This window comes from Mastigoproctus giganteus, chromosome 1, assembly GCF_048544385.1.
Source record: "Mastigoproctus giganteus isolate SK-2022 chromosome 1, ASM4854438v1, whole genome shotgun sequence".
Classification (NCBI taxonomy): Eukaryota; Metazoa; Arthropoda; class Arachnida; order Uropygi; family Thelyphonidae; genus Mastigoproctus; species Mastigoproctus giganteus.
The window spans coordinates 177,698,910-177,713,845 of record NC_143575.1 but is presented as its reverse complement, the minus strand read 5'-3'; the positions used below and the strand labels follow the sequence as shown (position 1 = coordinate 177,713,845).

The 14,936-nt window shown below is 40.4% G+C and overlaps 1 protein-coding gene across 1 annotated transcript in view; it reads right to left on the bottom strand.

Moving 5' to 3' along the window:
• Window positions 1-14,936, bottom strand: part of LOC150091323 (proto-oncogene tyrosine-protein kinase ROS-like) — a 712,204-nt gene that overhangs the window by 148,551 nt on the left and 548,717 nt on the right. Inside the window, exon 29 of the mRNA XM_090389969.1 lies at window positions 12,770-13,074. Coding sequence (XP_090246095.1) covers window positions 12,770-13,074 — 305 coding nt within the window. The remainder of the gene's footprint in view (window positions 1-12,769; window positions 13,075-14,936) is intronic.

The following is a 14,936-nucleotide window of genomic DNA, read 5'->3' as shown; positions in this document are numbered from 1 at the left end:
CACCATGCTCAATAGTAGCAAGTATGGATATAACCTCAAAGAAGGAAGGAAGAACCTGTACACCCTCACCCACCTGATGTACATGGATGATATCAAGCTCTGTGTGGGAACCGAGAAGTAGCTCCAGCAACTATTCCAGATCACCGAAGAATTCAGCAATGATATTAGGATGGAATTTGGTATAGACAAATACAAGACTCACGGATTGCACCAGGGAAAATTAATCAACTGAAACTACCAGCTAGGTAAAGAGATTGAAGCCATGGCAGAGAGAGGCCTACAAATACTTGGCGATGATGCAGGCTCAGCACAAGGAAATTAAGGCCTGCCTGACCGAAAGATATCATCAGAGACTCAGAAGCCTGCTGAAAGCAAAGCTGAATGGAGGGAACACAGTTAAAGCCATAAACATCTATGCAGTCCCAGTGCTAACATGCTCCTTCGAGATCATAGATTGGACTAACACTGAGCTGGAGGATATCATGAGAAAGACAAGAACAATGATGACCAAGAGCCGCCAACACCACCCGAAATCAGCCGTGGAGATACTGACAATTGCCCGGAAAGGAGGAGGAAGAGGCCTATTAGACCTCATCAAGTAACAGAAGACAGCGATTGGTAACCTGAAGGATTACTTCCAGAAACCCAAAGCAGCACTCCAGCAGGCCATAAGGAAGATACACAAGCGGTATACTCCACTCAACCTAAGTGAGGAATCCCCTCCCAGCCAGGAGGCAGAAACAAAGCTAGAAAGATGGGCAGAGAAGACACTCCATGGCAGACACTACAATGATCTCCATCAAGATCACATGGATAAAATTGCTTCGATGCATGGCTCTCGAGTGGGATGCTCTTCCCCGAGACTGAAGGATTCATGCTCGCCATGCAAGATCTAGTAATCAACACCAGAAACTATAGAAAATACATTGCCAAGGAGCCCGGAGTGTCCGATGACACATGTCGACAATGCCACCTGACCTTAGAAACAATCCAACACATCACTGCTATGAGTGCACGCACTCTAGGTAATCACCTCGCATCTCGTGGTGATTACCTAGAGTGTGTGCACTCATAGACATGACCAGTTGGCCAGGATAATGCATCAGAAGCTAGCAAGGAAATACCAGGGTGATTGAAGAACGTGTACCGTACTAGAAGTCCAAACCCCAGGTAGTACTAGAGATCCCAATCCACAAGCTGTACCGAGACCACGCCATAATAACAGATAAGACAATCCTGCACAACAGACTGCACATAACCCTTGTCGACAAGAAGGAGAGGGCTACAATATCTGATTGTCATAGTGGTACCCAACACTGGCAACCTGCAGACTACTCATGGGGAAAAAATCAGGAAGTAAATGAACCTAAGACAGGAGATCAAAGAGATGTGGCATATGCAACAAGTAACGACCATCCCGATCATCATGTCAACCACAGCTTAGGTGCCAAAGATCTATATAACAGCCTAGCAGCAATAGGTCTCCCAGCGAACACCTACAAGGAATGCCAAAATGTCACAATCCTGAACACCTGTAGGATAGTTAGAGTTCCTTGACCAACAGTAACACCAGACATAACAACAACCACCCTGTGTACTTCGTAGCATATCCATCACGAGGTGGAACCTCCAATCAGGGAGAAATAATAGAAGAGCAATAATAATAATAATAATAATAAGATAGCTAGATAAGAGGTATACCCCACTCAACTTAAGCGAGGAGCCCCCTTCCACCAAGATGGAAAAAGAAACGAAGTAAGAAAGATGGGCAAAGAAGACACTCCATGGCAGACACTACAATGGATGTGATCTTCCATGAAGATCACATCGATAACACTGCTTCCAATGCATGGCTCACAAGCAGGAGGCTCTTCTCCAAGACTGGATTCAGGCTCGCCATCCAAGATCAGGTAATCAACATCAGAAACTATTGAAAATAGATTGCCAAGGAACCCGGAGTGTCTGATGACACATGTTGACAATGCCACCTGGCCGCAGAAACGATCCAACACATCACCGTGTGATGCGAGGTGATTACCCAGACTGTGTACACTCATAGACACGACCAGGTAGCCAGGATAATACATCAGAAGCTAGCAAGGAAATAACAGCTGTTCGAAGAAAGTGCACTGTACTACAAATAAGAACCCCAGGCAGTATTAGAGACCCCAACCCACAAGCTGTACTGAGACCATGCCATAATAATGGATGAGACAATCCCACACAACACAGACCAGACATAACCCTTGTGGACAAGAAGGAGAAGGTAACTTAACTGATTGACTTAGCGGTACCAAATCCTAAGACAGGATTGGGTATCGCAGGATTGACCACGAACCTAAGATAGGAGATCAAAGAGATGTGGCATATGCAACAAGTTACGACCATCCTGATCATCGTGACAACCACTGGTATGGTGCCAAAGACTCTACATAACAGCCTAGCAGTAATAGGTCTACCAGCGAACACCTACAAGGAACTCCAGAAAGTCACAATCTTGAACAGCTGTTGGATATTCAGAGTTCCTCAACTAACATTAACACCAGACATAACAACAAACACACTGTGTACATGGTAGCAATGCAATACCCCTCACAAAGGATCATCACAAAGGAGCCCGGATTGTTAGATGATGCATGTTGATGATGCCACCTGAACTCAGAAACAATCCAACACATCACAGGGGGATGCAAGGTGATCACCCAGACTGAGTATGCTCGTAGATATGACTATATAGCCAGTATAATACATCAGAAGCTAGCAAGGAAATACCAGTTGACCAAAGAAAATGTGCCATACTACAAGTACAAACCCCAGGCAGTACTAGAGACCCCAACCCACAAGCTGTACTGGGACCATGCTATAATAACGGATAAGACCATTCAGCATAAGTGGACAAGATGGAAAAGGCTACCTACCTGATTGACATAGCGGTGCCCAACACTAGCAATGTCCAGAAAACCCATGAGGAAAAAATTAGGAAGTACACACACACCTGAGACATGAGGTCAAGGAGATGTGGCATACGCAAGAAGTAACGACCATCCCGATCATCGTGTCATCCACTGGTATGGTGCAAAAGACCCTACATAGCAGCCTAGCAGCAATGGGTCTCCCAGAGAACACCTACAAGGAACTCCAGAAATTCGCAATCCTGAACACCTGTAGGAAAGTCAGAGAGTTCCTTGACCAACAGTAATACTAGACATTACAACCACCCTGTGTACTGGGTAGCAGTACCCGTCACGGAGTGGAATCCCTCAATCAGGGAGAAATAATATAGAAGCAACAATAATAATAATTGCTTCCAATGCATGGCTCACGATTGGACGCTCTTCCCAAAGAATGAAGGATTCATGCTCACTATCCAAGAACAGATAATCAACACCAGAAACTATAGAAGATACATTGCCAAGTATCCGACGACACATGACGACAATGTCACCTGGCCTCAGAAACGATCCAACACATCACTGCAGATGCAAGGTGATCACCCAGACTGAGTACACTCATAGATATAGATACGACAAGGTAGCCAGGATAATACATTAGAAACTAGCAAGGAAATACCAGTTGATCAAAGAAAGTGTACCGTACTACAAGTACGAACCCCATGCAGTACTAGAGACCTAGACCCACAAGCTTTACTGGGATCACGCCATAATAACGGATAAGACAATCCCGCACAACAGACTGGACATAACCCTTGTCGACAAGAAGGAGGGGGCTACTTATCTGATTGACATAGCGGTACCCAACACCGGCAACCTGCAGAAAACCCATGGGGAAAAAATCAAGAAGTACACAAACCTAGAACAAGAGATCAAAGAGATGTGGCATATGCAACAAGTAACAACCATCCCAATCATCATGTCAACCAGAGGTATGGTGCCAAACACTCTACATAACAGCCTAGCAACAATAGGTCACCCAGAAAACACCTACAAGGAACTCCAGAAAGTCGCAATCCTGAACACCTGCAGGATAGTCAGAGAGTTGCTCAGCCAACATTAACACCAGACATAACAACAACCACCATGTGTAGTTGGTAGCAATACCTGTTATGAGGTGGAACCACCAATCCGGGAGAAATAATATAAAGAGAAATAATAATAATAAATGAAAACATTATTTTTGTCTGTATCCTTTGTACTCATTGACAAAATGATAATCATATTTTCTAAACGTATGTAAAAAAAGTCATTGTTTTGGGTTTTAGAGGCACCTCTAAATGGATAAGAGACAATCCTGCACAACAAAGCGATTTAAATATGCTTTAAAATCAATTCTTTAACTTGAAAAAAAAAAAAAACTTTTTCCTTCTCTTTTTTCTTTTCATTTATCTCTTTTTTTTCCATCTATTCGTTTTTTCTTTTATTGTTTAATTTTAATTTTTCTGCCACGTGCGGGGCCCGATTGGGCCCACTCGGCCTAAGGCTGGTCCTGGTTTCACTCACTAATCTCATTGCCCTTCTCTGTACTCGTTCTAGTAGCTCAACATCTTTCTTAAAATGAGGCCTCAAGATCTTCATGCAGTACTCAAGGTGTGGCCTGACCATTGCCCTATAGAAGGGGATAATCACCACCTTATCCCTGCTAGCAAAATTCCTGTATATCATTGACAAGACACCGTGAGCTACTCTTGCAGCCTGTTTGTACTGCTCAGAAAATTTCATATCTGACTGCACAATTACCCTCAGGTCCTTTTCATTCTCCACTACCAAAGTAGGTATTTTACTCTGGGGTTACTTCTACCCATGCCGACCGAGCTAGCCAGGTGGGTAAAGTGCCTGCCTGGGAACCCAAAGGTCGTGGGTTCGAATCCCGTCTCAGGCTTGGATCAGGGTAAAATGCAAAAACTTTGGGAGGTGCATTATGGCCAAAGAAGCCGATGTGCCAACAACTAACAAAAAAAAAAAAAAAAACTGCTACCGATATGCAGTACTTTGCATTTGTCAATATTAAACTTCAGTTGCCACCTCTCAGCCCATCTGTTCAACTTTTCTAGATCCTGTTGCAGTAGCTTACCATCCCCACTGTCATTAACAACCCTACCAACTTTCGTATTGTCTGAAAACTTGCAGACGATATGAATGGTTTGAGCAAGCTCAATGCTGATAGGATTCTTCCTCTTGCTCAGATTGTCCACTTGAGGGGTCATAAATTCAAATTGAGGAAAGACAGTTGTAGAATAGATGTGTGGAAATTTGCCTTTAGCTAGTGGGTGGTTGATTGCTGGAACAAACTTCCATCAGTCATTGTGGCAGTTGACAGCTTAAATAAATTCAAGGGTGAACTAGAAAAACGTTTGGAGTGAACGGATGGGTGAAATTGGAAGTTTTTTTTTTTTGGCTGATGCTATATAAGGTTGTTTTCTTGCATCATAAGCCTCTACTAATGCTGATGCTAATGTTTTTTTTTGAGGACAATATTTTTCAAGTTATTTTGAATGGTCATTTTTATGCTTTATCAGAGAAATTCCTTATCAATTTAGAGTTTTTCAAATAAAATTCTTTAAGGGCTTTATTTTAGTAATGAAAACATGTCATAATTTAATAAATACTAATTACACAGAAATACCTTATAATTTGAAATTTTGTTCCTCCTTATTCTGAGATAAATACACATGAGAAAAACATAGTTTTGCAGCACAGACTTTAACAGAAGACAATGAAGCTGAGTGATGATAAAGGAGAATGGTATCCTGGAAACTCTCTAGAAGGCTCTAGCTCTGCAGGGTTCCTAAGATATATTTGCCAGAAGGTTGTCCAATGGATGAGGCCTTTTCACCAATAACCATGCAGACTGATGTGGCAGTGGGTGGGTGGGGAATAGCATGGAGAAATGCCGCAGCTGTTAGTAGTTGGCTTGGTGGTATCGCTCCTCTCTAGCTGTTGTCAGGTGATGAAGCTTACTTATGATAGTCATACACATTACTGCTGCTTAGATCAAAATTAATTGCATCAAAATGACTTCATGTGACTATGAGTTTTGGTGCAATCGGGGCTGATTTTATGGCTAAACTAGTTAGACAATTATCTAGGACCAATAATTTGATAGGTCCTGTAACAACTCCTGCTCCAGGTTCTACTGCATTAATTACATTATATTTTGAAACTTCGTGACGTAAAGCAGCCTGCTTTACGAGGCACAGCCATTTTACATTTTAAAATAAAAAACAATCTAGTTAGCACTTTAAGAAACATTTAAAATTCTCTCCTCCCTGAAATTCGTTCTATAGAGGGAACTGGGGAGAGGATGTTCAAATTTGGTTATTTTGTCTAGGGTCAAAAAATTTTTAAATATACTCTTTGGTTCAATTATTGAGAAGATAATACAGGATTACAACTAATATAAGACTATATAATAATAATAATAATAACGATTCCTGGATATTCAGGTCACCGAAAAGCGAATAGCGGACCAGAGAAGGACCATCATCATGAAGAACCTAATAGCTCCTGCAATCTTGGAAAAAATCAAGCAGGACGTGAGTGATCAACTACAAAGAATAAAGAATATGGAACCAGAGGAGGAAGAACATACTACCGCCAAACCAGAGGCAGAAGAGCAAGAGGAAATACATCTGTTATGATATTCTGGATATCATAACAGACAAGGTTATGATATCCAGAATAGAGGATGAGTGGAAGAAGGCCCTAACAGAATTTGAAGGAATGGACCCCACAAAGACTCACGTGATACCGAAGCAGATGCTGAATAGAACCTTGTGGAGAGTCACAGACCACCTGAATCGGCACATAATACCGCATTACCTCGAAAAGTGGTGCCTCCGTAGCCAGGTGGGCAGGAGCAGCAGTGTGCAAGCACACGTTGATTAGACTGGGGTTTGAGCCTGTGACCATCAAATACGGCGGATGTGGAAAGGTCAGGGAATGACCACCGCATATCCCCCGGAGCAATATGGCCTTAGTTACTAATGCTCCTAAAAACCAAATAACAACAACAACAACCTAGACAGCAATGGTGCAACACTGGAGGCCATCCACACAGCTGTGTATTGTGCTGTGGTAGCAGCCACAGAAGAGAAGAACTGAAAACAGAAGGAACCACCAGCTTGGGAAAGAACACTTCAGCAGAAGATAGAAGAAATAAGAGTCGAGATAGGCCAATTGACCCAGTACCAATGGGACAATAGGAGTAAGAAATTAATTGAAAAAGCGAAGAGCATCCTCAAGAGAGTTGTTGTTGTTGTTGTTGTTTGGTTTTTAGGAGCATTAGCAACTAAGGCCATATTGCTCCAGGATATGCGGTGGTCATTCCTTAACCTTTCCGCATCCTCCGTATTTGGTGGTGACGGGCTCGAACCCCGGTCTAATCAAGAAGTGTGTGTTATGCACTGCTGCTCCTTCCCACCTGGCTACGGAGGCGCCTCCTCAAGAGAGACAGCATCCACAGCAAACATGAGACAAAAAATCAGAGAATAGGAGAGTACTTGGACACATTGAAGCAGAACCTCCTTGCACTCAGCAAGAGGAAAATAAACAACTGAATCTTCGATGAGGACCAAAGAGGTTTCTATAGGAATCTCGGAGAAGATGGGAAAAAGGGAACGGGCCACCCGAGAAGAAGACGATTGAGGATTTTTGAGGAAACATATGGAGCAGGGAAGTAAAACATAACAGCCGAACTACCTGGATAGAACTAGAACACAAGAAAACCAAGGACATACAAGAAATGAGAGGATGGGAGATTCAGGAAGAAGTCAAACAGATGATCAAGAACTCTCACAACTGGCAAACTCCAGGAATAGATAAAGTCCACAACTACTGGTACAAGAAGCTCACTTGCACACACACACAAATGCCTGGCAGAGCAGTTCACCCAAATGATAGGCACCAGAGAGAATCCCAAAGTTTCTCACTCAAGGAATCACATATCTGAAGCCTAAAGACGAAGATACAAGAAACCCGGCAAAATATAGGCCAATCATCTGCATCCCGACAATGTACAAGATCCTGACCAGCTGCATAGCCAGGAAGATAACAGACTACTCGGAGAGCCAGAGAATAATGGCCGAACAGCAGCAAGGATGCAAGGAGCAATTAATCATAGATGCTGCAGTTATGGAGCAAGTATACAAGAAGCACCACAACAAGTACACAACCTACATCGATTACCGCAAGGCCTTTGACTCTGTGCCTCATAGTTGTCTAATAGAAGTGCTGAAAATCTACAAAGTCAATCCGATAGTGACAAACTTCCTAGGAGAAACAATGGCGAAATGGAGTACCACCATTAAGGCTGAAAACATTACAACCAGGCCAATCCCCATCAGGAGAGGAATCTTTCAGGGAGATGCCCTGAGCCCATTGTGGTTCTGTCTAGCACTTAACCCACTATCTACCATGCTTAACAGTAGCAAGTATTTTCCTCAAAGAAGGAAGGAAGAACCTGTACACCCTCACCCACCTGATGTATATGGATGACATCAAGCTCTACGTGGAAATCCGAAAAGCACCTTCAGCAACTACTCCAGATCACTGAAGAATTCAGCAAGGATATTAGGATGGAATTTGGTCTAGACAAATGCGAGACCCACGGATTGCATCAGGGAAAATTAGTCAACCGAAACTACCAGCTGCAGAGTGGTAAAGAGATCGAAGCCATGGCAGAGGGAGAGGCCTACAAATACTTGGGGATGATGCAGGCTCAGCAGTTACAGCACAAGGAAATTAACGCCTGCCTGACCGAAAAATACCATTAGAGACTCAGAAGCCTGCTGAAAACAAAGCTGAACGGAGGGAACACAGTTAAAGCCATAAACACCTATGTGGTCCCCGTGCTAACATACTCCTTCGGGGTCATAGATTGGACTAACAACAATCTGGAGGATATCATGAGAAAGACAAGGACAATGATGATCAAGAGCCATCAACACCATGAGCTGCCGTGGAGAGACTGAAAATTGCCCGGGAAGAAGGAGGAGGAAGAGGCCTGATAGACCTCACTGAGCAACAGAAGACAGCGATAGTTATCCTGAAGGATTACTTCCAGAAACACACAGCAGCACTCCCCCAGGCCATAAGGAAGATACACAAGCAGTATACCCCACTCAACCTAAGCGAGAAGTCTTCCCCCCAACCAGAAGGTAAAAACGAAGCTAGAAAGATGGGCAGAGAAGACACTCCATGGCAGACACTACAATGATCTCCATCAGGGTCACATAGATAAAACTGCTTCCAATGCATGGCTCACGAGCAGGATGCTCTTCCCCGAGACTGAAGGATTCATGCTCTCCATCTAAGACCAGATAATCAACACCAGGAACTATCGAAAATACATTGCCAAGGAGCCTGGAGTGTCATATGATACATGTCAATGATGCAACTTGGCCTCAGAAACGATTCAATACATCACTGAAGGATGCAAGGTGATCACCCAGATTGAGTACATTTGTAGACATGACCAGGTAGCCAGAATAATACATCAGAAGCCAGCGAGGAAATGAGTTGATCAAAGAAAGTGCAGTACTAGAGACCCCAACCCACAAGCTGTACTGCACTGACAGGAGATCAAAGAGATTACCATTAATAGAGGCATATGATTGACACAGACATGTCGAACACTGGCAACCTCCAGAAAGCCCATGAGGAAAAGATTAGGAAGTACATGAACATAAGACAGGAGATCAAAGAGATTAGCATTAGCAGAGGCATATGAAGCAAGAAAGCAAGATTATGCAGCATCAGCCAAAAAACACACTCCCATTTCACCCTCTCCGTTCGTTCCAAGTACCTGTCCAGCTCAGCCTTAAATTTATTTAGGCTATCAACTTCCACAACAAAGGATGGAAGTCTGTTCCACCAACCAACCACCCGGTGGCTAAAGGCAAACTTCCGCACATCTATCCTACATCTGCCTCTTCTCAATTTGAATTTATGCCCTCTAAAATGATATATGGCATATGCAACAAGTAATGACCAACCCGACCGATCATTGTGCCAACCACTGGTATGGTGCCAAAGACCCTACATAACATCCTGATTGCCTCCCAAAGAATCCAAAGTACAAGAAGTAGGCCTTTTTTATAGCTCGAGTTAAGGGACGCTTTCTTGAAGCTAACGTGACTTCTCTGCCTATGTAACAGAAGTCATCTGCACTAGTCACAAATTACTGGGCATATTAATCTTACACAACATGAAAATTGCGCGAAAAAGTAGGAATCTCACAAAGAACAACTGTTAACTGAGAACAAATCACTCAGTACCTAGCTCTATTCAAGGATTAATGCAACATAGTTGAAGATGCATTTGATGTGATGACAAGTTATCACGTGATGCAGAGCGAGGCAACAATTGCCGATGACATGATAAGAGCACGGTGGTACTGAAACTACCATGTTGCCATGCATTTTGCCGAGAGCTGTAATTGATAATGTAGAGCAACTTGCTAATATGAGACCCCACCTGTAATTCGAAAACAAGAACCGATCGACAAATTTCAATGTGATATTTGTGTTCAGCAGCATAAAATTAGTTAAGATTGGGTATTTTTGTTTTCGTAACATTTTACGTGTTGAGCAGTATAATATAACAACAATAATAATAATAATTTCTCCCCAATCAGGGAGAAATAATATAAGAGCAATAATAATAATAATCTTCTTCCAGTCTCATAGCTCCCTGAGGAGCTGTTGTGGCCACCAACAAATTCTTTTAACTGCATTGATCATATGCTCTACGAGCCACATCATAGTCATGCCCAGAAGTTCACACCCATCCTTCCAACTAGTTGCAGGTCTTCCTCTGCACCCCTTACCCTCGATTTTACCTTCCATTATATTCTTTAACAGAAAGTTTTCCCTTCTTACTATATGACCAAAAAACTTGAGTTTTCTTTTGTTGATGCTATGAAGAAGAATTTTAGGCTTGTCAGTTTTATTCAATACCCACTCATTTGTTCTTCGATCCAAGTAAGAAATATGCAGTATTCTCCTGTAACACCACATTTCAAATGCCTCAATTTTCTTCCTGTCAACTCTTTTCAGATTCCATCCTTCACATCCATAAGTGGCAACTGGAAAAATTAATGAATCAATGATTCTCAGTTTCGTCTTTAGGGTCAGATCTTGATCTCTCTATAATTTTGTCAGATCAGTAACCAACGTTTCAGCAATTACCTGTCGTCTCTTTATATCATTTGAGCAGTCACTGTTTTTATTTATTCTTGACCCTAAGTAATCAAATTCATCAACTTCTTCGATATCTTGCCCATTAACCTTCACTTTACTGGAACCAAGATTATTACCAATCACCATAATTTTAGTTTTACACACGTTCAGAAACAGTCCTTTTTCTTACTTGCTTCACATACTCTCCTCAGAGTTTCTTTAAGATGATCCTTAGAATTGCAAATTATCCCAGTATCATCTGCATAACGAAGGTTGTTTATCTTCCATCCTCCAATTTTGATGCCAGTCTCTAAATCTTCCAAAGCTTCACGCATGATATCTTTGGCATAAAGATTAAAAAGGTGAGGTGACAAAATACAGCCCTGCTTGACAGTTACCTATTGTGAAAAAAAAAAAAAAGTCCATGTTTCCCATGTTGGTTCTCACAGTTCCTTCCTGTTCCTGGTACAGTAGCTTAATCAACTGAATTATGTGGATTGGGAAACCCATATTAGTCATCGTTTCCCATAGTTTCTAACACTGAACACAACCAAATGCTTTTGCATAATCTATAAAACACAAAATGACTGGAACATTGAATTCTTTACATTTTTCATTAATCAGTCATAGACTTAAGATCTGATCTCTGGTTCCTCTGCCCCTTCTGAAACCTGCTTGCTCTTCTGGCATTTCTTCTTCAACATTTCTTGAGATTCTGTTTAATATTATTTTAAGAAGAATCTTGCTAGCGTGAGAAATTAGGCTAATAGTCCTGTAATTTAAGCAAATTTTCAGATCTCCTTTTTTTGATAAAGGAATGAAAATTTATTTCTTCCAATCTGATGGCCACCCTCCTGTTTCCCAAATTTTTACAATCATTTTATCAAAAAACTCGATGCCCTTTACACCTGTAGCTTTAATCAATTCCAGGTGACTTGCCACACATCAGTTCTCTGTTGGCTTTTTCGACTTCTTCCTTCAGTGGAACAGGTTCATGACCAGACTCTTGAAAAGGGGGTGGCAGATCATTAGTGTCACAGGTGGTCAGAAGAGTTGCTCGCAGTATTCTCTCCATCTTCCTTTAATTGTGTTCTCCTCTGTTAAAATTTCCCGTTTGGAGTCCTTAGTTACATTAAGTTTTGTTCGGAACTTTTGTCTTAAGGACTTAATTACATCATACATCTTCTTAGTGTTGTTTCGTTTTTGTTGTGGTATTCAATTTTTTTACACTTTTGATTGATATAATCCTGTTTGCTCTGGCTTAAACAGTGCTTGATGACTTTGCTTAATTCCTGACACTCTTCATTTCCTTGTACACCCTGGGCTTCTGCAGTCCTTCTCTGTTCAATAAGTTTAAAAGTGGATTCTGTAATCCAAGGCTTCCTGATGTTTGACCTTTCTCTAATGTATCTATTTACTGAATCCTTAATAATGCTCTTTACATTTTACCACATTTCCTCAGGCAATATAATAATAATAATAATAATATTGTTATATTATAATATAATTTAATAAACAGAATTGAATAGAATTGAAAATCACTTACATATGACTGAAAAGCAATATTAATACTAGATATTAGATATTAAGAATATATTTGTGCTTATCATAGTTTCTTAAATTTAATTTCTTTACCTGCATTGAAGTTCATATAATAGCAAATTTCCAGTACGAAGTACTTCTTCCCAAACAACTTGATAGGCATCACGCCCAATGTTTTTAATATAAGGCATTCCTGGTGTACCTGGGGGAACACCAAGTGTCTGAAAGACGAAACGAAATTCTTTTGGCCAGCGAAATTGCATATTGTTATTATAGTAGAGAAGAGCTAGCCTTACAATGTATTCTGTTTTTGGTTGCAGGCTATTTACTGTAAAGTTATATACAGTATTAGGGGCTGTGTCTGTTGAAGCGAGACTACTCCACTCGTAGTTATTTATCTATGTTAAAGAAAATAATAGATAATGAATTTTTAAAATTGGAAAAATGAAAATTTATAACACAAAAAAGTAATTTTCAATAAATAATTCAGAATTATTTGAAATAAAATTTATCAAATTTCAATAAAATGCATAAATGGTGTAAAGACCCTTGCACAACATGATGATTGGTGGGTGATGTTAAGTGCATACCTTGCTCTGTTAATTATGGTATATTAATCCACATGAATGTCTTATGTGCAACCAATTCAGTGAAAGAAAACCGTTTTCTTGTTTTCTAGGCTGCTGCTCTTCCAATAGAAGCAGTGCAAGAATCACTTTTACCTTTGCCAGTGGCTACTGTTAATCTATTAGTCCTTGTATCCTCCCAAGTTAGCAGTTTTCCGACCCACCTAACACTGCCTCGATATCATCAGCAAATATTCTTGCACCCTTTCTATTTAAGTGTATCCCATCCCTGTAGAAGCACTCTCTCCCGTTAACATGTACAGACCAGGTTGAAAAAAATTCTATCCCTTGAGCCACAATCTTTCCAGGGCTGAATTGATTGACAAGGCTCTCATCATATACTTCCTCGTATTGTGTCTGGGCAGAATTGCAGACACTCTCAAATTGAACCCTAATTCATGGCTTTTTTTCAACAGTGAACTGTACTTGTTAAGTAATTCTGCCGTTCTTCTACTCTTAATATTATTAATGCAAACTATATCACTTTTTGTGCCCTTAAAAGATGATATCCGCTCTGCAACGTCATTAACCTTTGCCCCTGTTTGACATGCCCTGGGCCTGTTCCACCTATCCTTTTTACAAAGCATGTTCCCCGTTTCCCTGACAATAGAGTCACCAACAACTACTAGTTCCTGTGGGACCAGCGCATTCTGCCTTGGGGGTTGCCGCTGTGTTGCATGATGACCATCCATCTTCAACAATTTCTCCTTCATTTTCTTTTAAATTATCACAGAGTCATTTAGATCCTCGTTAGAGTTTGACAAATTTCTGGCATCCCCATCTTAAAGAATTCCTCATGTGAATGTAAATGCATAACACCTATTCAACTGGTCGGCAACCTGAGTAGTCATCAACAGTTAACTCATAGACATCAAGTTGTCCAATTTTGGAAGAGGGTTGAAATTTATAGTTTCTAGAAATTTATATCTGAACTTGAGAGAGCTCAGTTAGAAATTTCAACCATCACTGGTAGTAGAAAAAAATAAGATATACATTTAATGTTTTAAAAAATAACTCTGGATTTTATATTTTTTGGAAAGTAGATGAGACTTGCCTAATGGATATGAGCAGGAACTTCCATTTCAATTAGAGCTTCAAAGAAGGTGTATATTTTTAAGTTTAGTCCAGTCACTTCTGTCAATGTAGAAAGATTGTTCTCTGCTTTTAAAATGATTTTGGATGATAAAACACCACATAGTTACAATGGGCAATATTGAAAAAAAATAAAATAATAAAATAAATAATATATATATATATATATGTCCTCAACATAGTACAAAGTGCTATAATACTTATTCAAAAATTTTTTTGATTTTTTTTTTGCTTTTAAATCCCAAATACATTGAATTAATAAATAAATGTATAACAAATGTAATAAATAAATCTTTATTGTGTTGTAATAATAAAATGCACACAGCAAAATTTTACATCATGACGATGAGTGCCGGGGGTGGCAAAAGAGGAGGAGGAGAACAATAATAATAATAATAATAATAAAACAACAGAGAATAGTAAGAATGATGATTCACAATAGATATATACATGTGAAGCCTAGTTCTTTGGCATAACAGTTATTATAATAAAGGATATATGTATAAATGTTTATAAATGCTTGTAATAAAGATAATAAATAG